At 51.5% G+C, this 26670-nt stretch overlaps 1 protein-coding gene across 1 annotated transcript; it reads left to right on the top strand.

The window, feature by feature from the left end:
- The first annotated feature begins 359 nt into the window (after nt 1–359).
- On the top strand, nt 360–2676 carry ID1 (inhibitor of DNA binding 1). Its single transcript, XM_053248825.1, has 2 exons — nt 360–869; nt 2170–2676. Exons 1-2 carry the CDS (start codon nt 465–467, stop codon nt 2209–2211), a joined length of 447 nt encoding a protein of 148 aa, XP_053104800.1. The 5' UTR covers nt 360–464; the 3' UTR covers nt 2212–2676.
- Nucleotides 2677–26670: the final 23994 nt, after the last annotated feature.

Here is a 26670-nt window from a genome sequence, read left to right as displayed (position 1 = left end):
TGTGTGAATGGGGCGGGAGGTTTGGAAAGCGCCAAAGTTGTCGTTAGGAGCCATTTATTCTCAAGAGCCTGTCACATTCCTTTCATCCTCCTCCTCCTCTCCCAGATAAAAATGCCCCCGAGCTCCCTCCACCTGCAGCTTTCTTTCACACCAAACCAATCCAAAAACCCACCCCGGGCCCGCTCTGCTTCCCATGTTGAAGCGGTTCAAAAAAGGCGACTCGCAACTCGCCTTCACGTCGGTGCAATCGCGGCAAGGAGAGCCGCGAGGCCGGGCCCCCTTCCAGCCGAACGCCTCTGCGATTGGTTGCTCCACACGCAGTTTGGCTCCGCCCCCCCGAACCAATTCTATAAGTACCACGTCCTGCGCTGCGGCTGGGAGTTGTAGGAGCGCTCTGGGTGTTTCGTCGGGTTTGGGGGGGACCTTTTTGGTGGCCGTCTGGGTTGCGTTCGGGTCTTGCGGCGATGAAGGTAGCCACCGCTCCAGCCCCTGCCGTGTCCCCCGGCCCGAGCTGTGCTCTCAAGGGCGTCCGCCTGGGCTCTGGGGGCGCGGGCGAGCCGGCGTCGCGGTGCCTGTCGGAGCAGAGCGTTTCGCTGTCCCGGGCAGGCAGCCCGCCCCCTCGGGGCTTGCCCCTGTGCCCGCAGCAAGCGGCCGCCGCCGCCTCGCTGCTCATGGACATGAAGGGCTGCTACTCGCGGCTGGCGGCGCTGGTGCCCACCCTACCGCGCCACCGACGGGTCTCCAAGGTGGAAATCCTCCAGCACGTCATCGACTACATCTGGGACCTGCAGCTGGAGCTCCAGCACCCACTGGGCGCCGGGCCGCCCCCGCCGCGGGGCGCAGAGGAGCCGGTCGGAGCCGTGCCCGAGGTGAGCTCGCTCTCCCGCCCCCCGCGACGCGGCGTGACTCGAGGTGACCGCGGGGCCGTGCGGGCTTCGAGGCGGCCCGTTGACGCGCGCTCTGCCGCTCTCCTCGCAATCTCCTTCAGCTGCGCCCCCACGTCGTTCTCCTTCCTCACCTTGGGGTCTCCCTGCCTGGCAGTCCCGCCCTTGTCTTTGGGCCTGGGAGGGTCCTAGCCCGGGGCCGCCTAGCGCGGCCCTCCCAAGGCAGTGACGGGGACCGCCGGCTGTCAGCGCGCTTGCCGTTCTCCGCCGCTTTTTCCAGCCTTGCAACTTGGCCGGGCCGGGTCCTCCCGCTGCTGGCTTCCTGGGCTGCGCACTTTCGGGTACTGCTGCCCTCCGCTCTTCTCTCTCCCATGGGCCCCTGCTTCCCTGGCAAGGCTTTGCTTTCTGATCTTGTATGTTCGAGGGCTGCTGGGGCGCCCTGCTTGAGCGGGCCTCTGTGACGCCCTCGCCCCCACGGACGGCGCGCCCTTTCCTGCCTTGCTTCAGGGTGTGGGTGCCCGATGGTGTTGGACTCCTCCAGCTCTCGCCATCTCCCCGAGTTCTGCCGCTGGGTCCTGGGGATGCGAAGACTTCTTGCCCCGCGTCTGGGTGCTGAGGACGGGGACCCCTCTGGTAGCTCCCCTTCCCTTCCTAGTCTGCGTCTGTTGGGAGCTGCATATAGAGCGGGGCTGGTCTTCCCAAACGCTGCTCTCTGCTCAGTGTGTTCTTGTGGGTCTTTAAGTCCTGTGTTATGCTGGATAGATAGGTTGGCTTCACTTTTGTCTGGGATACTCCGGTCCTCCTCCCCTCTCCCTGCACCATTTTCCTCTTACACATCTCCCCCGCCCGCCCCACCACATGCTACATATTTGGGCTTAATGTAGAGGGTGGCCATGCACTTAAGTGAAGAACTAGTAGCAACATCCAAAGCTGTCTGGCTTGTGAGCAGTTGGGCGTGCTTTTGATTTTACTGGCTTGTGTTGGTGGTTCTCCTCTAGAGTTGATCTATAGGTGATTGATACTGGCCAAGAGTGACTTGTAAGGAGAGAACACAATTCCTGAATTTTAGTAATGTCCAGAGGTATGCGAGTCCCCGGTTCACTGCATTCTTGATCCAAGATTTGGCTGTTGGCTGAAGCCTCCTGTGAAATAGGCAAGCTTGCATTGAAGAACACACTTCTCTTTGTTCAGGAGCAGCAGCCACTGGCTACTGAATAACTCTATACTATGCAGGGCTTGGCATTTTACAGAAATAATTGTAACATCCTAATCCTTGTCTCTGCAGGCTGCTTGTGTTAACCCTGATGACCGCATCCTGTGTCGCTGAGGGTCTGTTTGGGAAGATCCTTGGAAGGAAGAAACTGCTCCTCCAACGGCAGGGGAAGGGGTGCCTGGCTGCCCCCTATTTCTGCAGGACTCGTGTCTGGAGAACTACTATGAACATTCTACTGAAGGCAAAGGGCAGAGAGGAACATCAGCTGCCTCTGCCTGGGGTTGAAAGGGTGGGGTGTGTGGGGTTTTGGTACCCAGGAAGAGGAACCAATAGCAGGAAACGAGAACTGAACTCCTTAGTGACACCCTCTTCGTGGTTTAAAGCTTACAGACTGTACTGTAACAGGGCAGTGCTTGGTTTTTTTGTTTAAAAAAAAAAAAGCAGAATGTTAACCCTCCAAATACTTCTCAGATTTCTGAGAATAATCCTTGTATTGTATATTACAATGAAATATTTTCTGGGAATATTGTTCTACAATAGTTCAAGTTTTGTTGTTAAATAAATGCATATTGCTGCAAAGTGGGGTGTTCTTTGATCAGCTAATCAGTGTGGTGTGACCCAACAATAAGTGGGAAGGGACCCACAAGGCCACTTAGACCAACCCCCTCTGGAGAGGCAGAGCCACAATGCTGTAGCTTGCAAAGGGATGTGGGAGCATCTGTATAACATAATTCAAATAAGTGCTTGACAATTCTTACAAGAGCCATGCTGGGTAGACAACTATTATATGCGGCAGTGCAGTTATGGGGTGGGGAGTTTGTGACTCTAGTCAGATTTAAGCTGGAAGCTTCCTAGGAGAGTCAGGCTGCCTTCATTCAGCAGGGCCTTAGAGATGTTGGTGAAACCATGCAGCTGCTTCCTTTACTGCAAAGGCATCGTCTTGCTAAATGTAGTGAGCCTTCTTTATAGGTAAATGCCATCCTGGGGGATCCAGGAGTAACTGTGTTTTGTGTAGAGCAAAATTGGAGGCCTGGGTTTGTGAAGGTTCCGAGACCGACCCAGTAGCCAGATGGTTTAGACTTGGATTGGGGGTCACAAGTTTTGAGTGACTTTGGGCTGGTCACTACTCTTAAGCTAGCCTACCTCACAGGCTTGTGAAGAGAAAGGGGGAGAACCATATCTGTTGCTCTGAGTGCCTTGGAGGAAGGGCAGGGTGGATTTCTTGGTGCCTTCCTAACCTTGATGGGTCAGTTGCCTTCTGCAACAGTGCTGGCTTCCCTAAAAGTTGGTGGGATCGGCTTTGCTTCATCTTTGTGACAAGTAACTGGGGGAGACTCCAATCCTGCTAGCAGGGCTGACCTCGTTACTCTGGAGTAGCCTTGTGCTGCCTGTGGTGGTGGGAATGTACATGACCCACATTCAGGAGGGAAATGCCACAAGTCATGGACTAGCGCCAGAAATCGATGGGGTTAATGAATTGCTTACCATGCCCTATAAAGCAGACCACTCTTGTTCCAAGGAACTTACAGCTGGAATGAAGAGAGAGGGCCGTGTTCTGCAGCTGCAAAAGCAAGCAGGGTCCCCAGCTGATGTCGAAGTACAACTCCCAGCATCCCTGGCCACAATGGCCAAGTGGATGATGGGAGTTGTATTGGCCACATCTGGGGACTCTAGGTGCTCTGACTAATCTCCCACGGAAAAAGTGATCTCAGTCTCACGAGGCTGGCTGAGGCTCTTCTCACACCAGCTTTGCTTGGTGACTTCCTTTTATTTCGGTGTTGCAGTCTGGGGTGGGGGTAGAGGGACTGAGGCAAAGGAAAAGCAAGGGCTGCACTTACTTATGGGCCCTGAGTCTTGCTGGCTCCCACACTTCTATGCAGGGGAGAGCCCTGTGGGCTTTGGGTGGTTTTCAGGGAAACTGACCAGGATCGCCTTGCTTGTTGTGCCTTGTGAGTAATGCCCAGGCTGTGGGTGGGAAGAACCTTAAGCCTTGCCAGTTCTGTGTGATGGGAGAGGAAAGCAGACTGGTTGGCTGAACAGAACATGGCACCAAGCTCTTGCAGTGAATAAATGTGTCTGGAGAGTGCTTAAGATTTCCTCCTCTCATGGGGCTGAGCTGTGCTTCACTTGAGCCAAGACTGAATCCTGGAATAGGAAAATAGGAAGCTGCCATATACTGAGTCAGACCCTTGGTCTATCTAGCTCAGTGTTGTCTTCACAGACTGGCAGCGGTTTCTCCAAGGTTGCAGGCAGGAATCTCTCCCAGCCCTCTCTTGGAGAAGCCTGGGAAGGAATTTGAAACCTTCTGCTCTTCCCAGAGCAGATCCATCCCGAGGGGAAGATCTTACAGTGCTGCTCACACTTCTAGTCTCCCATTCATATGCAACCAGGGTGGACCCTGTTTAGCGAAGGGGGCAAGTCATGCTTGCTACCACAAGACCAGCTCTCACTCAGGAATGAGTGCCCCTGACCATGTGCAGACAACCATTCCTGTTGAGCAGCCAGGCCTCCCAGGCCCAGAGGTATGACTTCAGATGGGTGTCTGCCTGGATGCAGCTTGTTTTTCAGCCCTTTCCTTGGGCCGTGTCTTGCACATGGCTCTTTCACACACTCCTCGAGGCTGGCAGCCAGCCTAGACCTCAGGCTGCATGGCCATCAGCTGAGCTGGTTGGGTGACTACGGCCCTCCTGGTGTGCTGGGAAGGTATTTTTAAAGCATGGGAGAAAAGTCGCAAATGTGACTGCTCCTGTGAAACCTGAAGTGATGTCAGTCCAAGAAGGAAGTTACCCACTGCTCTTGGCATAGGAATAGGTCAACTTTTTAACTTGGATTGCTTTCTTGCACCTGGCTGCTCGTGCTCAAACTGTGGTGTGATCTCGTGCCAGAAGTTGGGCCAGGCTCAGCTCAGACCCTCACCTACACTCCCAGCAGATTCTCCTTTTATATTCCTTTTGGAGGTTGCCATTTACCCCAAACAATCCTGCGAACTGTAGTTTGGCAAGAATGACCCGTGATTGCTAATGGCCCGGCCCTCCCCATCAATGCTGCTATTCCTGGGGTTCCCTAAGCCAGGGGTCCCAACCTGCGGTACTCCAGATGTTGCTGTACATCCCCATGTATAGTTTATTGTGGAGAATGATGGGGATTGTAGTTCAGGATGGAACATCTGGAGGAACACAGTTGGGAACCCCTGCCCTAAGCAGAGGGAGTGATTTATATATCAGGGGTTCCCCATGATACTGGGAATATCTTGGCTCCCCAGATATTGGACTGCAACTCCCATCATCCCCAGCTACAATGGGTGCTGGTAGTCATGTGATGAACCACAGCTGGGGTAGAAACTGCAGCTGCTACAGGCACCTCCAGCAGAGTGAGCTCTTCTTATGAGCCTAGTAGCTATTCCCCAGTGGCAAACAACCCACTCTTGGCTTCCTGCCCACACATCTGCCCTACAAGAACTGCAGCTGTTTGGCCTATGGGGGACTGTGGCATCTTTGTGTGGGCCTTGGATCCTGAGCAGAATTGCAAGGGTTTCTGCTTTTCATAGCACCATCAATTTTTAGAGTTGGAAGGGACCCTTGGAATTCTTCTGGTCCGCCCTCTGCTCAGTGCAGAAACTGCTCCCGCATCCCTGAGAGATGCCTGCCCAGTCTCTGTCTGAAGATCTCCAGTGAAGGGAGAGCCCTTCTGCATGAGGCAGACTCTCCCGCTTGCAATCCGTGGAGTCACCATGGCTAGCCTAAATTTCTGGCTCTCATTGCCATTGAAACAGGTTGCCACCAAGAAGACAAGGAAACCCACTCAAACAGCCATGCTGCCCACGGGTGCCATTTCACACGCCTGGAGGCAAGGACAACCCTGTCGCTTGGAGTGGTAAGCAATCCTTTTCGGGGAGCTGGTGGGAAGCGGTAATAACCTCCAGCGCAGCCTTCTAGAAAGGGCAGGCTTTGCCTGGATGGGCCTGCCTGCCACCCAGCTCATCAAGGGGAGCTCTGCTTCTTATCCTGCAGCCTGTGGAGGTTCCACTGGGGGCCATAGGTGGCAAGGCCTAACTGGCAGTGCCACCTACCCTGTGAAACCCCCCTCCCCCCAGCAAAAACCACACGTCCCTCCGCTACATAGTTTCTGGGGGATCACTAAGGCCCTTTTACCTCGCCTGAGTTAATTAAAAGCAGTCCTCTTGGAATTAAAATGCAATGCCTAACTTGTCCTTTTGATTCCAATGGGACTACTTTGAGTAATTGTCGTCATGTCAGCCATTGCTCTGCAGCCCGGCTTCTTTGATGTTGCTGTGGTTGTGGCTGCTTTGGTGTTTTTCACTGGAAGCCACTTTGGTGGCCCACAACCAGGCAGAGAAGAAGCAGTCTATAAATGCCAACAGCAACGAATGTCTCACCACCCATTCATTTCTGTGGCGTTCTCAGCAGCAGCAGGTCACCTGGCTCTTCAGCATGTGAGCAGAAGCCATAGATGCCTGCTGCCTCATAGGAAGCTGCCATATACTGAGTCAGACCTTAGGTCCATCTCGCTCAGTGTTGTCTACACAGATTGGCAGTGACTTCTCCAAGGTTGCAGGCCGGAATCTCTCTCAGCCTTATCTGGAGATGCTGCCAGGGAGAGAACTTGAAACCTTCTGCCCTTCCCAGAGCGGCTCCATCCCCTGAGGGGAATCTCTTCCAGTGCTCACACTTCTAGTCTCCCATTCATATGCAACCAGGGTGGACCCTGCTTAGCAAAGGGGACTAGTCATGCTTGCTGCCACAAGACCAGCTCTCCTCTCTACTATTGCCTCCTGGTGCGATTGCCGGGGCTGGCTAGTTTGCTTTTCACCAAGTGTGCTGTGTGGCTCCAGGGCTTCATCATCCTGAGGGAAAAAAGAAAGAAGCAAGGTAGGAACAGGATGAATTGCCCTTCATGAAAGAGGCCTACAGCCTTCTGCTCTGTGTTTACTTTTGCTGTTCCTGGAGCAGCAGCTTCTCCAGTGATTCCCGCGGTCGCTCCAAGACTCCATTGTTAGAAAACAGAGCCAAGGAATTCACTGAACCGGGGAGCAAAAGGGGAGAATGCACCTCTGTATGTTAGCAGAACATACGTATGTTAGTAGAGCAAAGAGGCACCTTTTAAAAATGGCGATTCTCTTTACTGAGCAGAGGGAGAGCAACTGGCCCTCTCCATCCCCAGCACAACATCCCTCCAGTGGCTGTTGCTGGGGTCTGTCTTATGTTTCTTTCTAGATTGTGAGCCCTTTGGGGACCAGGAGCCATTTAATTAGTTAATTAATTAATATCTTTGTAAACTGCTTTGGGAACCTTGGTTGAAAAGCGGTCTATAGATATGCATTGTAGTCGTATGTATCATGTCTCAACAAGTGGGGGAGGAGAAGACCCTTGCTTTGCTGGTGCTCCTGTGAACATGTGTCACTACATCCCCCCAGCCACAATATCTGATGGCTTTGGCAAAGCTCTGTGTGTCTCAGCTGCATGAAAGGGGCCAAGGTGCATTCTGGGGAGAGGGGTGATGCTGGCAGTGGCAGCTGGAGTTAGCCCCTGGGGCAACCAGCTGTCTTAAAAGTCCCCCAATCCCTCACTAAGGGGTTGTACCGAGAAGCCAGGCCCAGGGGCATCCTTCATGGAGGGCTGCTACCCTCCACCACCACCCCCGCCATGTCCTAGATGTGGGTGTTCCTCTGGAGCCGTGAATCTCATCAAGCGACAAGAAAATGGGCATGTGCACCAGTTAACCATGCATGCCACCCAGGGACACCCCTCCTTTTGCTGGCCCCCCCCCCGATAATGTTGCTCTTTCTTTACCTTTGTTGCCCTCCAGGACTTCTTTAAGAGCCGGAGATGTATGCCCAGCAGAGGCGTATCTAGGGAAAATAGCGCCTAGGGCAAGCACTGAAATTGCGCCCCCTGTCCAAACATCTGACACCCATCTTTCAGATAACTTCACCATAATATCAGCTCAAAAATACAAGTCAAGCTCACTAATCTTTTAATATTTCAAAAACTATCAGTGGACGTAGCCAGACCAAAAATGCTGGGAAACCACAAATATCAGTATGCTGGGGCTCATGAAATACCCAAATACTATGTGGAGGTGTACTTGGAAAACTAAACATGTGTGCCTGTCTAATTCTCTACTATGCATTGTAGCATCACTATTACATACGTTTTAAAAATACATGGAGAATTTGGCTTTTCCCAGATACTCTGAAAATTATTAAAGGATATGCAGAGTAAATGGTGTCACTGCTTGGAATATATTCTAGTATTTCAGAAAGACAGTTAAAATGAGAGAAAGAGAGCAAGAAACTCCCAGTGGGCCTTAATATTAAGGAATTCACACTGATTCAAAGACAAACTCACCATTAATAGCCATATTAGCAAGACATCACATTTAACTCACTTATCACAAGAAGCAAAGTAAGAGCAAATGAATACAATCCTAGCTCATACGCTTCAGCTCAGTATTCACAAGCCCTGATTCTCTGTACATAGTGCCTAACTGAATATGTGTACAGTGACTTATATTATATATATATATATATATATATATATATAGAGAGAGAGAGAGAGAGAGAGAGAGAGAGAGAGAGAAAGAAAGAGAGAGAGTTAGTTAGTTAGTTAGTTAGTTAGTTAGTTTTACCTGTGGCCCCTTTGGGGGGCTTCCTAAAGGCTCGGGGGGGGGGTCTGCAAAGGTTCCCCCTTCCCCCGCTGGCCTCTAGGGCCTCACAGGGACTGTTTGAGCATGTGCTGTGGCCATTTTATAAAACAATTTTTTTAAAAAAATGGCCACTGAAAACAAAATGGCCACCACACATGCTCAAATTGCCTCTACAAGGCCTGGCATGGCCTAGGGCCTCAGAGAGGCCATTTGAGCATGCGCAGTGGCCATTTTGTTTTTGGTGGCCATTAAATTTTTAAAAAATTTTAAAAAATTGAGCCCGCCTTGAGTGGTGCCTGGGGCACGTGACCTGCCTGCCCTACTCTAGATACGCCTCTGATGCTGGGGTGGCGGTGGCAAATATTCCTTGAGGACGCCCTCTTCCTTTTCTTCTGTGGGTTGTGCTATTTATTGATGTTGCTGTGTGTGAGGCCAGGGGGGCAAATGTACCCTCCCCAGGGTCAGTGGTGGATTAACGGAGAGGCAGCATAGGCATTTGCCTACGGCGGCAAAATCTGAGGATCAGCAAATTTTGTCCCTCCTCAAATTTTTGCTGCCCCTCTCTGTGGGCAGCGGTGGCTGCAGCAAGGGTGGAGTGGGCAAGGAGAAAGGACCCCCCCATTTTACCCTTTTTTTAAAAAAGGCAAACTTTTTTTTGCCTAACTTGGCAAAGAGGCACCTTTTAACGTGGTGATTCTCTTTATTGAGCAAGGGGAGAATAACTGGCCCTCTCCACCCATCACAGCACCCCTCCAGTGACTGTTGCTGGTGTCTTAACTTGTGTTTCTTTTTAGATTGTGAGCCTTTTGGGGACAGGGATCCATCTTATTTATTTATTATTTCTCTGTGTAAACCGCCCTGAGCCATTTTTGGAAGGGCGGTATAGAAATCGAATGAATAATAAATAAATATTAATAAGGTAAAGGGGCGGCAAAACCGCCCAGATAACTTGCATTTTGGGCAGTATAGATATGTAGTAAGTAAATAAATGAAATGAAATGAAACGAAAGCCTTTTTGCTTATGGGCGGCAAAAAACTTAATCTGCCCCGCCCAGGGTATCTTGCTCTGTCTTCTATCCCGGAACCTCTGCCTGTGCCCTTTGCTCCTTCAGCTGCCTCGTGCTCCCCGGCCCTTTCTCCCTTGCTGCCCCTCATGCTTGGAACTCCCTCCCAGACCCCTTGCCCCCTCCCTTGCTTCTTCCACATCTAAGCTCAAAACCCCACTTTTCTGCGAAGTCTTTGGGCACAACCCCTGACTCCCCATCTCCAGCTGAAACTCAGCCCAGACACTGGCAGCCAAACTGAGCCCAGGGCCTTCCCCTGTCCCTCAATCACCTCCACGGGGGCAAAGTTTAGGCTTGTAAACTCCTTGGGGCAGGGGCCTGTGTCATGTAGCTGTCCCTTGGCAAAGCATTCATATCCCTGGATAGCAACGTGTGACAGGGTATGAAGCTGAAAAGGGTTCTGCAAAAACATATAGACAGCTCTTGGAGTGGGGTGGGGGGTGCAAGGGAATGTTGTCTCTGCTCAAGAGGAGGCTTGTATCACTTGACCGAGAATCCTGGCCCCTCCTCACCCCTGGAATCTGAAATGGCACCTTCTTGGCCCAGGGAAGGGGGTCCGAACCTTGAGTCCTGGGGGATGGTGATGGGAATTGTAGTCCGAGAACATTTTGGGGCCCAAGATCGGGTGGACCCCCTGCTGGCCTAGGCACTGGGAGATGTCATGGGGGTTAACACCATCATGGCTGGTGGTCTTTGCTGCAGCGGCGAGTACTCAGTGTGGAGGTGGCTGGAGGCTCCCTCTCCTCCTCCTCCTCCTCCTCCTCCTCCTCCCTCTCGCTCTTCCTCCCTCCCTCCTGGCTTCCACCCAGCCCATCTGGAGCCTGGCTTGGCTTGCCTGTTTGTTAATGTTTCAATCAGCTGTACACTCTGGAATGTGCACGTTATTTAACCTGAACTTCCCCAGGTGTACGGAGGCGCCAGGCTGTCTGAGGCGGCTGGCCCTTCCCAGGCTGCTTTGCCTCCCTTTGGCACTGAGCAGTTATACAAACATGCCTCCCCCAACACACTCACACTCACACACACACACACACACAGATGGCTGCCTTGTGTGGATAATGAACTTCACCCCACAGCTGCAAGTGGGCCCTGGGAACAGAGTTCCATTGCACAAGAGGGAAAACTCCGGGAGGGGGGCAGAGAAAGAGGCAAGTGGGGGGGGGCCCGAGATATTACACACACATCCACACACACCTCCTTTCAGCTTCTGCCTGGAAAATAATTAGATTAACCTGTTCTGAGCCGCTGATCTGGAGTTGGAGGGGCGGGGGCGGGGGGGGGGGGCGCAGCTTTGTCCTCGAAAAACAGGCCTGGCAACTTGCACCAGAGGAATGGGGTGTCGGGGAGACTTGAAGGCAACTGACCGAGGCAGAGGCGTATCAATCCTTGTCATCATGATCATCTAATTCTTTCAGCTCCCATGATACCAGAAGTCACCTAGTGAAAGCAACTGGCAGAAGATTCAGGGCAGACAAAAGAAATTCCTCCTTGACACGATGCAGAATTCACGGATGGTACTCACTGCCACAAGACAGCCACCAGCTTAGATGCCTTTAAAACAGCAGTGGCTCATCCTAAGGAACTAGGGAGGCACCAAGATGAAAGGCAGCAGTCTGTTTTCTCCCACCCCACCCCGCAGGAATGAGAGCCATACTGTCTGCAGGCTGGTCATTCATCAGGTAGGGCTGTGCAGGCTAAGCTCTACCTGAAGAATGGCCAGCCTGCAGCAGTGCAGCCTTCATTAACGCAGGGCGGGGCAGGATGGGAGAAACAGGTGCAGTTGGGTTGCTGGGAACTAGAGGCAGCCACGCCTTGCTTGGCCCTGCTCCTCCTCTGGCTTGCTGCTGCTTTCAAGAAAGATGGGATCAATCTTTGTCCGCCATGTTGGTTCTATGGAACCTCCATGTTCAGAGACAATGTCCTGCTCATAGACCATCCCTGCTCGTGGGCCTCCCAGAGACATCTGGTTGGCCACTGTGGGGAACCAAACTCAATGGACCTCCAGTCAGATCTAGCAGGGCTCTTATTCTTATTTACCAGGGACTTCGCAGCACTAAAAATGCTCTGTCGGGTCTTTTGATTGGCTGTCCTCCTAACACCCCTGCAAGGTAGGTCTCTGAGAATGGGGCGTTCAGACAGTACCTCCTCAGACTTCCCACTTGATGCTGTAGCGTCCAACCAGATACACAGGAGAAGCACGTTCTTTTTTAAAGTCCAGGACACTTCTGGGGCAACACTCAGAAGCCTGCCCCATGGACTTCATAGGGTCTGCAGGCCCCACAAGTTTCCCCATCAGCGTTTTGCTGGTGAGCAGCTAAAGTGGTTCTGTTGTGAGTTCCGGTGAGGCAAACACCCAGCATTGAGTGGGGCAGCCGAATGGGACTCAGACAGATTGGATCTGTGGACCAAAATCTACTGGGAAGTTCTCTTGCACAAGCTTCCCTGGAATTAACAGGAGCTATGTAAGAAGAGCTAGCCACCTTAAGTGGCGGAGTGGGGAAATGCTTGACTGGTTGCTGAAGCAGAAGGTTGCTGGTCTGAATCCCTGCTGGTACCTCAATTGATAGAGGAAGATGCTGAAAAGTATAATCTCAGACTGCGTGGGAGGAGGCAATGGTAAACCCCTCAAGCAGGAGAGCTGGTCTTGTGGTAGCAAGCATGACTTGTCCCCTTAGCTAAGCAGGGTCAGCCCTGGTTGCATATGAATGGGAGACTAGGAGTGTGAGCACTGGAAGATATTCCTCTCAGGGGATGGAGCCGCTCTGGGAAGAGCAGAAGAAGGTTCCAAGTTCCCTCTCTAGCAGCATCTCCAAGATACTAGACAGGACAAGATTTTTTTTTTTTTTGATAGGACAAGATTTTTTTTATTGAACCAACAAACTACCAAAGCATACAGTACGTGGCCAAAGCACAATTATATACAAAGTGGTTGTTTGTACATGATATATCTACAAAGATTTACACACAAGGATTTGGAAACCCACAAGGTTATGAAGTATATGCAGGTAGTACTGTAACTCGGGGGTGGGGGAGAGAGATTTCTGCCTGCAACCTTGGAGAAGCCGCTGCCAGTCTGTGAAGACAATACTGAGCTAGATAGACCAATGGGTCTGACTCAGTATATGGCAGCTTCCTCTGTTCCTATGTTCCTCCTGTATTCGACCAAAGGCAACCACAGGGCTTTGTGGGCGCCAGGAGTCGAAATTGACTTGGCAGCACACTTTACCTTTACACAAGAGGAGCTACACTAGTCCTTTTATGCTGCCTCATCGTGGCGGGGTGTTTGTGTGTTCCTAGGAGAGATGAGTGAAGTATGCTGGGAGGTATACTCCCAGTAGGGTCACCCAAGGTGTGAAGGTCAGCCCAGCTGCCCAGCTAAAGCAAGCAGGCACCTCTATTGGGCAGCAGTGATATAGGAAGGACCATCACTTTAGTGACAACGACAAAGGCATTATTTCATACTGCGCGGGAGAAGTCAATGGTAAACCACTTCTGTATTTTACCAGGAAAACCACATGGATAAAAATGTATCTATGTGGTTGCTAAGAGTCGACAGCAACTTGATGGCACTTAATCAATCAATCAATCAATCACACAAGAAGAGAGTTGTGCTCTTGCATGCTGTGGTCTTGTGCAGCTCCTATGCATTTCAATGAGGGTTGTTGCAGGAGATCTTCCCAGGGGGCTGTGCCCTCCGATAGTGATTGAAAGCCAGGAAATGCCAATTAGATATCTTGCCTAAGTTCCCAAAATGTCTCAAGCAGCTAGCCCTGTGGCTAGTACAGCCGGAGTCTTAGGTCTGCATGGACTGAGCAGGTCAGTGACACTGCACTTTATATTTTAATTCAAGGGGGAAAGGTTATTGTTTTTGAGGACATGCATATGGTGGTATGTTACCTGGCAAATCAGGGGTTCTCAGCCTTGGGTCTCCAGGTGTTTTTGGACTACAACTCCCATCATCCTTAATCACAATGGTGTTTGGGCTTTATGGCTGGGGATAATGAAAGTTGTAGTCCAAAAATATCTGGGGACCTCAGGTTGAGAACTCCTGTGTTAGGAACAGAGGAAGCTGCCTTCTACGGAGTCAGACCCTTGGTCCATCTAGCTCAGTATTGTCTTCACAGACCGGCAGCAGCTTCTCCAAGGTTGCAGGCAGGAGTCTCTCCCAGCCCTATCTTGGAGATGCTGCCAGGGAGGGAACTTGGAAAGCAGACTTTATTTGGTTTGGGATGATCTGTGAATGTGTGGCGGGCGGCAGGAACCTTCTCGAAGGAGAGGCCATAATAACTCAGACATGCTTTCTATACAGAAGGTCCCAGGTTCAATCCTTGATAATCTCCAGTAAAAAACAAATATCAGGGAGGAGGTGATGAGAAAGATCTCTGATGGGAAAGATCAGAGACCTTGGATCTCTGATCTTTCTGCCAGGCCAACCAGTAAATACTGTCCTCGATGCAGACCAACCAGCTTCATGCAGAAGGTATTGTTCTCTGGTGGTATCTCTAGTTAAAAAGGTCAGGTGAAGCGAGTGGGAAGACCTCTGCCAGAGCGCTGCTGGCAGTGAGAGCAATTCTAACCAGGTCTGACTGAATAGAAGGCATTCTCCATTCTCTCTCACCCAGCAGGCAGGGCTCAGGAAATCCACTAGTCTTCTCGCCTGTGACGAGTGAAAAATGATGCCTGACGAGTGAAACAAATCCTGATGAGTCATGTACCAATATAGCTGCATGAGTAAAAATCTTTTCTCTGGCTGGTGAACAGAGCCCACATTTCTTGACCCCTGCCAGCAGGGAATAATGCTAAGATGGCACTCATTCTAAAGTAAACAAGGGTAAAGTGTACCATCGAATTGGTGTCGACTCCTGGCGACCCCAGAGCCCTGTGGTTGTCTTTGGTAGAAAACAGGAGGGGTTTCCCATTGCCTCTTCCCACGCAGTATGAGATGATGCCTTCCAGCATCTCCCTATATTGCTGCTGCCCGATACAGGTGCATTCTGGGAAACATACTAGCGGGCATCAAACCAGCAACTTCTGGCTTGATAATCAAGTCATTTCCCTATTGCGCCATTAGGTAGCACTTCCCATATGCAGGTAAGTACCTGTATTGACATTTTAATATACAAATTGTATATATTTGTTCACCTGTTGAACAAAAATATAAATGCATAGACTACAATTCCCATCACCCCCAGCCACAGTTTACTGCTGTCTCCCAATGACATCAGGAGAGTGTCACATTGATCCACCCCTGGGGTAAACCTCCTTCTGTGTCGAACCCTCTCTCAAAAACTCTGGCTTCCAGAAGCTTCAGCACGTAACCACCACTGCCTGCAAAAGAAACCAGGGCTACAACGTTTGGCTGATTAATCCAGGGATCCTCAAAACTTGGTTGTTATTGGACTACAACTCCCATCACCCCCAGCCACAATGGCTGAAGGCAGTGAGGGGAGTTGTAGTCCAACAGCCGCTGGGGACCCGGGTTTGAGAACCCCTGCTGCGTCTGTTTGAAAAGCTGCCGTCCGAAAAGGGGAGTCTGTTTCCATCGGTGGTGAAGACTCTGCCCAGTGCCTGCTGAAAGAAGACGGAGGCCCGGTGGTTTCGAAAGGCAGACGGAGCCAACTGGTCCCAGAGCAGCCTGCAGGCAGCCAGGCCTCCAGAGCACCCCAGGGAGAGGACCACAGCTGACTTCCCGCACAAGGGCTCACCCTCGCCTTGCCCAATCCCGGGGAGGTCAGTGAGTCGGTCGGTGACTTGCAGGCGTTCGCCCCGTGAGCCAGGGGTTCAGCCAAGTGGAGCCGTTCGCAGCAGCCGTCAGCTGGTCCTCCGGGGCGGGGGGGGGGCAAAAGGGCCCACGCTCTGGGTGGAAGAGGGTGGGGGCCACAGGAGCGACCGGGTGGCCTCCTCCTTGCCAGCGCTTTGCATCAGCAGAGGAGGAGGAGGCCTGTGCCACGCTGGGAAGAGGGCAGCCTGCTTCTGAGAAGCAGCCGCTGATTGCATCAGTGGGCTTGTGCAACCCAGGCCAGCTGCAGCTGCCGGCCAACTTCCCCGGGCAGGCAACAGACGGAGGAGCCGAGGGCATAGTGGCTCCCGGCCAAGCTGCCTCCGTGCATCTGGTTCCTTTGGGTGACTCAGCCCGCCTCTGCCGGCTTCCGGGGCTCACTTGGACACTCACAGGAAGAGGGCAGGGAGGGGGAGGCGGAGGCAGAGGAGCTCAGTGGGTCAAAGTGGAGATCAGCACTTCAGACTCCAGCCCAGTGGAACAGAGGGAGCTGCCATCTACTGAGTCAGACCCTTGGTCCATCGAGCTCAGTATTGTCTACCCAGACCGGCAGCGGCTTCTCCAAGGTTGCAGGCAGGAGTCTCTCTCAGAGCCCTATCTTGGAGATGCTGCCAGGGAGGGAAGTGGGAACCTTCTGCTCTTCCCAGAGCGGCTCCATCCCCTGGGGGGAAGATCTTATAGTGCTCACACTTTACTTACTAGCTGGCCCCAGCCAAGCCACTCCCTCTCTCTTGGCCTCAGTCCTGCCCATCGGCAAGGTGGCCTGCCTTACAGGGCTGCTGTGCACATGCATGCGGGTAGCTCATATAAATGTTATCATTTCATTCATGTAGAGAACATTCCCTTCAGAGTGCCTCACAGTGAAAACCATTTGGACATGGAGCTATACACTCGCATGAGGATATTATCGAATCAAAACCTAACCCATGAGCTTCCTCCTATGAATGAAACTTGTTTTTATCATTTCCACTGTGGTATTGTTTAAAACTTATTCTGCTTTCTGTATTGTTGCATATTTTTATTTGCACACTGGATTAAACTTATTTATTTATCTGGAGCTGCAATTTAAAAGTTGAACACTAAAGAAAGGTTTCAAATCAGATAAAGAGCAGCTCAATCCGGAGGGGTTTCTCCCTGCACAATCCCAGAAGGGCAGTTAAACGACATGGGGCCTCTTCGGAGCTTCCTTTTCCTGTTTGTTTCATGGAAATAAGTCAGAACCCCTCCCTCCAGTTGGAGGGTGCGTGTGTCACCCTTTCCCATTAGGGATGTGCACAAACCATCAGTGGGATGGTTCAGCGGTGGGGTGTGTGTTTATCTTTAAGAGACCGAGAGAGGGTGCTCTTACCCCCCTCCCCTGGCCGCATTTGCCCCGCTTGCAGCTCCAGTTGGCATCCAGCCCAAAGTGCCCGACTTGCAATTGGCAACGTGGTGGGGGGAGGGAAGAGCCCCCTCCCGGTCCCTTCAAGGGGACCTCTCCACCGCCGGACCGGCTCGAATGAACCAGCTCCAAAGGCTGCCGAATCAGTTTGTGGACACCCCTATTTCCCACCCCCCAGCCCCAATCCAGAGCCCTCTCCAAAAAGGTCGGTGAGCTGAGGAGAGCGGGCAAGAGATGAGGACCCAGACTGATGCAGACTGCTGCAGATGTCACACGTTGGGGCACACAGTGTATCAGTGGTGGACCGAGATGGGAGGGCATGGTAGGAATAGCCTCAGCTGCTGTGCTGACACCCTCCCCGGCCCCACCCGCTACATGTCCCAACCTGGAGGAGAATGACTGGAACCCCTGCCCTGGGGGCTGCCAAAGAAACTTTTCCCAGGCACAGCACTGACCTCGGCAGACAAGGGCAGAGTGCCGGGAGAGTGGGGGCGGGGCCACAAAGCACATCAGTGCCAGGGGGCGTGGCTAGCCAGTGTGCCCCGCCTCCCCTTCCTATGTTCATTTGAACAGAGGACTTCTGCCTGTCTCTCCCTTCCTCGGCTAATAGCGATTTTGGGGAGCAATTTAACTTAGGGAAATAGTGCAGGGGGAGGGGCTAAACACCCTCTCCCCCAGCACCACAGACCCAGTCCAAACTGGGAGGCCCTGCAAGTCACTTTGAATGGAATCACAAACATTGGGTCATCATCCTGTCTGTGGATTGTTCACAGGTGCACCTAGGTAATTTTGGAGCCAGGACCCAAAGGCCTTTGGGAAGCGCCCCACCACCACCACTGTAAGTTAAGCATCATTCCCCCATCCCCCTACACACACCATCACACATGCAGTATTTTTAACACATGCATTTCTGAGGGCACAAACAGCAACGAACTCACAAGAATGTAAGACTATAAAACAGGCCTATTTCTGCAAATCTGCAGGAGCAGAAACATTCCAACTTAACATCTTCCCGCCCCCCGTATCTCTTTCCCCACTCCCCGCTCTGTCTCTAAAGCAGCTGGCGCAGGTCACAGTCACACTTGGCCACCCAGCACAGTGTGGCAACCGCACCCCCTCGGACAGACTAAAGAGGATGGTGGGGGGGCAGGGAGTGTGGAGGCCCTGGACCTTGGCCTGGAAGTCCAGGGGTCAGAGCGCCTCTCTGGGTCTGTTGTTGTGGCAAAAGCATCCATGTGGCTTCTGCTCCAGGAGCACTTTTGCTACATGAAAATGGCTGGGCCTGGAAGTGGCGCAAGATTCCCAGTTGCTTTCCATTGACTCTGTAACCGCTGCAATTAAGCAATCAAAGAGTTTGGAGACTCTCCAGAGGCCTGTGGGAACAGAAAGGACACTGTGCCTTTCCCCCCAAGGCCAAGGTGAGTCAGGGTGGGGTAGTGGAGAGCAGGCAGGGGTTCGAGCCCTGAGTCCAGACTCCTGCTCCTGGGCAGCCGCTGGGCATGACCTCACCCAGGCCTCCAGGGGCCTTGTGCAGCTTCTCCCCGGGATGCACCGAGGTCCCATGACGTCACCTTGTTGCAGCTGACAGGCCAGAGGCAATCCCTGAATCATCGCCATTCCTCGGGAAGCCCGACTAGCTGGGCAAAAGGGAAGGAGAGGCCATCTGAATCGAGCGACCCCACAGTGGCTTTGTCCCGGGATCTCGGATCAACGGCATTTTTCTGTGAAGCCTTCAGCAAAAACCCCTGGTCCCTCCATCCTGCTGTAACCCAGCTGAACGTCTCTCCCCCCTGTTGACTCCTGACTCTGCTTCCCACCCCTCCCTTGGGTTGCTTTCTAGATTGTAATTCTTTGGAAAGAACCAGGCAAATGGATGGTGTCATGCAGGGGTTCTAATGGCTTTGGCCACTGGGACTGGGGATTATGGGAGTTGTAGTCCGACATTTGGGAAACTTGATAACAGCAGCAGCTCGTGCTGATGAGCCGGGGGCTCCCCAAATGAGACACAGCTGCCCCTGGTTCCCGGCAGCCCCAAAGTGCCTATTTCGCCCATCCTGCCTGCCCGCACCTTAACAAGGGCCTCATTGCCTGGAGGCTGGCATGCATCAGGTAGACCTGGGTGAACAGCCCACCCAGCTGCATTTCGTTTAATGCCCCCCTGGCTCATTAGGATGAGCCACTTCTGCCTAATTATAATATAATATAATATAATATAATATAATATAATATAATATAATATCACTGCAGAAAGGGCCCAAGATAGTTGAGTGCTTGAGGCAAAAGGTCCAAATGGTTCCCCCACATGGTGGTAAACAAAACATCGATTGACAAGCAAAACACTGGATAGTTTACTGAGAGAACCGCTTGGGCGGGGCACGGACTCTGGTGTCTGCCTCTGCCCCACCTTGCTCCAGGTGTGGGGCATCTGTGGGGCGGCTGCTGCTGCTGCTACAAAGAGCAGGCTGGGCCCAGGGCTCTCGCCCTTGTGGCTCTCAGCCGTGGGGTGAGCTGCCTGCCTGGGGCCTCAGAAGAGCTTCCTGCCGTTTTCCCACCAAGAAGCCAGACGGAGGGTTTGACTGCCTGAGTCCTGGACCTGGTTTGGATCCCACAGAGCAGCTGTGGTTGGCTGCGCGGAGGAGATGTGTCTGGGAGTGCAGGAAAGCGGGGATGGGGGATGGAGTGGGGGGGGGGCAGCAATCTCACGGGTAGCGGGCAGAGGGAGGGATGGCGGTGGGAGTTGGGCAGGCCGTTAGAGGGGGAAATGGTCCAGGCAACTGAGGCCTGTTCCTATTTCCAGCTCTTCTCCCAACCCTGAGACCCCTGGGAGCTCTGAGAACACTCCCTCGAGGATTAGGGTGCTGCTGCTGCTGAGTGCCAGGTCGGTCAATGCTAAAACATCTCTCATCCGCAACCTGATTGTGGATGAGCAGGCTGACCTGGTATGTGTGACGGAGACCTGGTTGGATGCGCTGGGCGGGGTCGGTCTCTCTCAGCTCTGTCCTCCAGGTTTCCAGATCGTGCAACAGCCCCACCTCGAGGGTTGGGGAGGAGGTGTTGCAGTCATCTATGGAGAGACCCTCCCCGTTTCCAGGTGCCCGGTCAGGCAATCTCAGAATTTCGAGTGTCTGTCCTTGAGGGTGGGCCTCCGAGATAGGCTGGGGATTCTGCTGGTGTACTGAGTGCCCTGCTGCACTTCAGTCTCCCTACCTGAGCTGGCAGGGGTGGTCTCGGAGGTGGCTTTGGGCTCCCCAAACTTATTGTTTGTGGGGATTTCAATGTCCATGCTAAGCCCCCCAGTTGGTGCGGCCCAGGATTTCATGGCATCCATGGCAACCATGGGCCTGTCTCAGCTGTTATCGGGCCCTACCCACATGGCAGGACACACTCTGGATCTGGCTTTTGCCAACCGGGAAATAAATGATCTGCAGGTGGGGGAATGTGAGACAACTCTCTTGTCATGGACAGATCATCATCTGGTGGGGTTTAGTTTGACTGCTCCGTCTGCCCTATGCAGGGGTGGTGAGCCAATTAGGATGGTCCGCCCCCGGAGGCTTATGGATCTGCTTGGATTCCAGACGGCCCAGGGGAGTTTCCAGTGACCAGAGCTGGTGACCCTGTCGAGGCCCTGGTCGATCTCTGGAATGGAGAGATGGCCCGGGCTGTTGACACGGTTGCTCCTAAATGCCCTCTCTGGCTTGGTGGAGCCCGATCTGCTCCTTGGTTTTCCTTGGAGCTTAGGGCGATGAAACAACTCGGGCAGCAATGGCTGACACTGGAGGAAGAGTCATGACTAATCCAACTGAACACAGGCTAGAGCCCATTTTAGGGACTTCTCCATGGCAGTGGGAGTGGAGAAGAAATCCTTTTTCTCTGCCTCCATTGCATCTGCTCAGTGCAGACCAGTAGAGCTGTTTTGTGTAGCAAAGACATTGCTCCACACATCCCCCCAGGTAATGGGGGAGGAATCATCTACAGCCCGTTGTGATCAGTTTGCATATCACTTTGTAGATAAAGTTGCTCACATCCGTGCTGATTTGGACTCCAGAGTTTTGGCAGTTCTGGCAGACAACAACAACAACAAATATTTATATACCGCTTTTCTTTCGCATTTTAAATTTTTATTGATTTTAACAATACCTTAACAATCCAGTTACACTTAATTAAGTAAATATTGACTTCCCGCTTACCAGTCTGCGCAGTTCTTGTTAACGATACGTATAAGCCATTGCTATAATAATACAAAGCATATATACTCCATCTTACAATTCGATTTTACCCTACCCAACCTTCTGTAATTATTAAATTTCAAACCCTGCTGAAAGGTCCATGTTAGAAAAATAGTTCTTTAAGTAAAGCAAGAAAGGTTCCCAATCTTCTTTGAAACATTCCAAGTTTTAATCCCTTATAAGTGTTGTAAGTTTTGCCATCTCCGCATATTCCAAAATTTTTATCAACCAGTCTTCTTTTGAAGGCATTTTATTGTCTTTCGATTTCTGCGCGTATACTGTTCTAGCCGCCGTGGTTGCATACATAAAAAAAGTTAAGTTTATTCTACAGAACTCTCCTTGAGTTATTCCCAGCAAGAAGGATTCTGGCCTCTTAGGAAATGTCATTTAAAAATTTTTCTTCAACTCATTATATGTCATATCCCAAAAGGCCTTTGCCTTCCTGCATGACCACCACATATGAAAAAAGGTTCCTTCACATTGTCCACATTTCCAACATTTATTTGAAACTTTTTTATACATACATGCTAATTTTTTCAGTGTCAGATACCACCTGTACATCATCTTATAACAATTTTCTTTTGAAGTATAACAGGCAGTGAACTTTAAATCAGTTTTCCATAATTTTTCCCAAGCTGCCATCTCTATATTATGACCCACATCTTGAGCCCATTTTATCATAGTCATTTTAACCACTTCGTCTCTTGTCTCCTCCAAAAGCAACAACTTATACATCTTAGAGACTAATTTTTCATCATTTTCACACAGCTCCTTCTCAAATCTCGACATCTGATCCTCACATCCAGCTTTGAGGTCCTTCTTATACATTTCATTTAGCTGATGGTACTGAAACCAGTTGCTAACCAAATTTTGGACTTCAGCTAGATTTAATTTACAGCCCTTATTTTGTATATTTATACATTATATATATACATTATTTTTCTATGTAAACCGCTTTGGAAACTTTTGTTGAAAAGCGGTATATAATATTTATATATCGCTTTTCAACAAAAGTTTCCAAAGCGGTTTACACAGAAAAACAATCAATCGGCGTGCCTCTGGTACCATCTGGTCCTATTGTGTTGGATTCTTTTCAGTTGGTGCAGCCTGAGGATGTGGATAAGATCCTGGGCAGTGTGCAGGCGACATTGTGCACTCTTGAATCTTGCCCTTCATGGCTAATAAAAGCTGCCAGGGAGGGGGCAGGTAGATGGTTGGAGGTGATCATTAATGCTTGATTAAGGGAGTGCATCCCTGTTGGTTCTGCTGGACCTCTCAGCGGCATTTGATACCATTGACCATGGCCGCCTCTCGAGTATGGGAATTGGAGGTACTGCGTTGGAGTGGCTCTGGTCTTTTCTTGGGGGAAGGGTCCAGAAGGTGGTCCTGGGGGTTCGGTCTAGTCCCCCATGCTGTTTAACATCTACATGAAGCCGCTAGGAGAGGTCAACCGGGGCCTTGGACTGAGTTGTCAGCAATATGCGGATGACACTCAGCTCTATCTCTCCTTGTCATCTGATCCTAGGGAGGCAGTGGATGTCCTGAATCGGGGATTAGAGGCCGTGATGGGTTGGATGTGGGCTAACAAACTGAAATTGAATCCGGGTAAGACGGAGGTACTGTTGGTCAGTAGGAGAGCCAATCGGGATGAGGAGATTTTACCGGTTCTGGATGGGGTTGCACTCCCCTTGAAGGAGCAAGTACGCAGCTTGGGGGTACTGCTGGACCCGGCTCTGCTTTTGGAAGCTCAGGTGGAGGCGGTGGCCAGGGGTGCCTTTGCACGGCTTCGGCTGGTGCGCCAGCTGCGTCCCTTTCTCGAGAAGGCAGATCTGGCCACGGTTACCCACGCCTTAGTCACGTCACGGCTGGATTACTGTAACGCGTTCTACGCGGGGCTGCCCTTGAAGAATATCCGGAAACTGCAGCTAGTGCAAAACGCGGCAGCGAGGGTGTTATCTGGAGCTGCCCATTGGGATCACATCACACCCATTCTGAAAGAGCTGCACTGGCTGCCGGTTTGTTTCCAGGTCCAATTCAAGGTGCTGGTTTTGACCTTTAAAGCCCTTAACAGTTTGGGCGCTGGATACCTGAGGGACCGCCTGCTCCCAAGGGCTGCTGCCCACTTGATGAGGTCATCTGAGGGGGCTCTGCTCCGGGTGCCGACAATGAGGGAGGCTCAGTTGTTGTGCACACAGGACAAGGCCTTCTCTGTGGCTGCCCCCGGACTCTGGAATGCTTTCCATGTGGTTATTTGTTTCTCGGTCTCCATCACAGTTTTTAGAAAGCGTGTAAAATCTTGGCATTTTACCCTGGCTTTTATATGATTGTGTCTACTGCTGCTTCTTTGTACTTTGTACAGTTTTTATGCTTGTATTTTAAATCTTTTTAGTCAGATTTGTTTTATATTTTAGCTTAATATTTTAATTGTGTCGTTTTTATAGTCTTGTTTTTAATTTTTGTGCAAACTGCCTTGGGATTGTTTTAATGAAAAGCGGAATACAAATTTAACAATAAAAATAAATAAACAAACCCACCTCAGATCCAGATTGCTCTTCCCCTCTGCCCTCTCTCTCATCTGGGGCAACCTCACACAAGATGCTCCCAGCAGGATCAGTGCCAGGGACGGACATCTCCGGGCAGCTGCTAAGGGACTGCTGAAGGCTTGAGCAGTGGCAGCCCAAGACCAAGCCACATGCTTTGAGGCAGGAACACAAGAAGCCGCCTTCGACCGAGTCAGACCGTTGGTCTACCTAGCTCAGTATTGTCTGCCCAGATTGGCAGCGGCTTCTCCAAGGTGGCAGGCAGGAGTCTTAGAGATGCTCTGCCCTTGAGCTTCATCCCCATCCCCTAAGGGGGATGTCTTATAGCGCTCTCACATTTATTTATTTATTTTCACACTTACATGTATCATGGTTATTTTATTTCTCACTACTTATCTATTATCTTCTGTCATTGATTTTTAAAAGTATAAACGATTCAAAAGCTGACTTGATTAAGTGTCACTTTTTCAAAACGGAAGACAATTCTTGAAAATATGAAGTGACCGGGGTACCTGTGAGAAGACAGTAATCTGCAACATAGTCCATTCATAGGCGCTGTTGTTGGGGTAGGGGCTGATCCTATTTTTCTGGCTGGGCGGGGCAGTTCTCCATTACCGCTGGACAACTCTGCTCCAATCCATTCCCTTTAGAGGGCAGATCAGGTATATTAGGTCCCCCCGACTCCAATACATTGTATCTGTTCAAAGGCAAACCAGGGCAGACCCTGCTTAGCAAAGGGGAGAATTCGTGCTGGCGCCCACAAGACCAGCTCTCCCCACAGGTGATGATGAGGCATCTCACCGCCCCACTGGTGCCCCAATAATCTGCTGCTTGAGGTGACCGCCTCACCTTGTCTCATAAAAGGACCGCCCTGCTCGAGACCACCTCTATGTCCACATAGCCTTTGCTTGGAGGGGACACAGCAACTCTCCTGGGGCACACCCAGCTAGCAGGAGGCCCAGGGAAGAAGGCGTTTTGCCAAGGGTCACCTGAAACCCAGAGCCCTGCCCTGATGTTGCTCCTCACCAATCACCCGTCCCTTCCCAGGGCCAAATGGGATGGCACCCTCTCGCTCTCCCTTGGCTTGGTGGCAACCCAAGAGTCTCTCTGGATGATCAGAGGGTCTGTGGACCCCAGTGGCCTCTGCCCCATTGGAAGGAGTCTCGGGAACACGCTGTCTCGCTTATGCAGTGAGCTCCCTTGGGGTGACAAAATCTCTGTGGCCTGCTCAAGGACATGTCGCGCCCCAAGCCTTCTCAGAGGTGACAGTCAGCACTGAGACAGTAGCAGCTCGTCCTCAGGAGACCAGAGGAGGCAGTTCGGGTTGCTCCACTCTCTCCCGCCCCTCCAGAGAACTGTGCTGCCTGCAGGCTGGCCATTTGTCAGGTCCAGCTGCACCGTTAACGGCACAGCTCTACCTGATGAATGGCCAGCCTGCAGGCAGCATGGCTCTTGGGTGCAGCGGGGGAGAGAGGAACAGCCTGGGCTACCTCCTGGAAGCAGAGGCAGCTGCACCTCTTCTGGTGCCTCCCTGCCTTGTGAGGATGAGCTCCTATTGCTCTGAGCTCAGACACGTTCGGGTCAATACAGAATAGCCAATTAAACCAGATACAATGACGGATGCTCAAAGCCCAAATTGGGGTTGCATTTTTTCCTGCCATATGCCCAGCATTCATCCATTCTCTCTTTGCCACGCCTCAAACAGCTTACCTGACAGAAATGCTGAAAAGGTGTGCAAAGGACCTAACTGAAAGAGGATTTACCTCTCATAGGAATGAGTGGTTGTGGGATTCTGCTGCCCTCTGGTGTTCCTGAGGCTGCACTGCATGCATAGTTGATCCTGCTGCAGCAGCAGCAGCAGCGGCAGGGAAAGGGTTAATGCGAAGCCACTTGGGAGGCCTGGAAGTGCTTTAATTGCTGCTAATGAAAGCAAGCAGGTGATAATTAGTTAGGGACTCTGTTCCAGCCTTAGAGGTTAAAAGCAATAACGATTCTAATTAACACCAACATCAAACTTGTGCACCAGAAAAATCACCAGCAACAGCATGGGGTGTGTGGGGTGTGTGTGGATGGAGGGGTGTCTGGGGAAGGGTGCCACCGAACAGCAAAGGCATCCCCTAAACTAGTTGGGATGTGCAGGCTGCAGCTGTGCTCTCAGGTTTAGAAATTAAACTGAAACAAAGCCTGCTACTGATTTCTCTCCATGTAAACGTCAATCAATCAAAGCATCCCCTGGCTTAATTTCTGTGTGGCTAAAGGCACAGGAGCAGAACGAGAAGCAAAGCTGGCAACCTTGTGACCTGCTTGCTGCATGCGCAGACCAGACTCAAATCTCAAGCGGGGGGGGGTGTTAACTGGGGCATGGGATGGGCTGGGGGGGGACGGTGACTAAACATGCAAGCAAAGCACATGCTTAATCCCTCGGGGGCTTATTTGTCATGGATGGGGTCAAGCTGTACCATTTCAGACAGCAGGTGAAAGCCTCATGCAGTTGCACGCCAGTGTCCACATGGAAAAGTGCCCAGCACATAACGAGCTACATTTCAGGGGGAAGCCGAAGCCCTTGTTTGCAATCTGCAATCTGCTGGTCTCTGTGTGAGTCCCAAGTACAGGTTTCGGAGGGTGGGGTCAACAGAAACACATCCCGTGCTGTGAAACCACCATCTGCAGTGGGAAGCTGAATAGCTGAGACAGGCTGACCCTTCTGGGAGAACAAAGCCGAAGGCTGTGTCTGCTGAGGACGCCGAGTTCCTTATTAGCAGAGACAAAAAGTAAATTGAAAGAAGAGTGTACACAGGAATATTGTACTTCTGTTTGCTTTTGTTGTTTGCCTTCGGCATTTTAGAATGCAAAAGTGGGTTGATGATGACGACGACACTACGTATGTCGTGCTGCGTGTCGTGATCTAAAATCCATTCTG

This window comes from Hemicordylus capensis, chromosome 4, assembly GCF_027244095.1.
Source record: "Hemicordylus capensis ecotype Gifberg chromosome 4, rHemCap1.1.pri, whole genome shotgun sequence".
Classification (NCBI taxonomy): Eukaryota; Metazoa; Chordata; class Lepidosauria; order Squamata; family Cordylidae; genus Hemicordylus; species Hemicordylus capensis.
The sequence above is the reverse complement of the archived record's forward strand: the minus strand, read 5'-3'. Positions and strand labels throughout refer to the sequence as shown.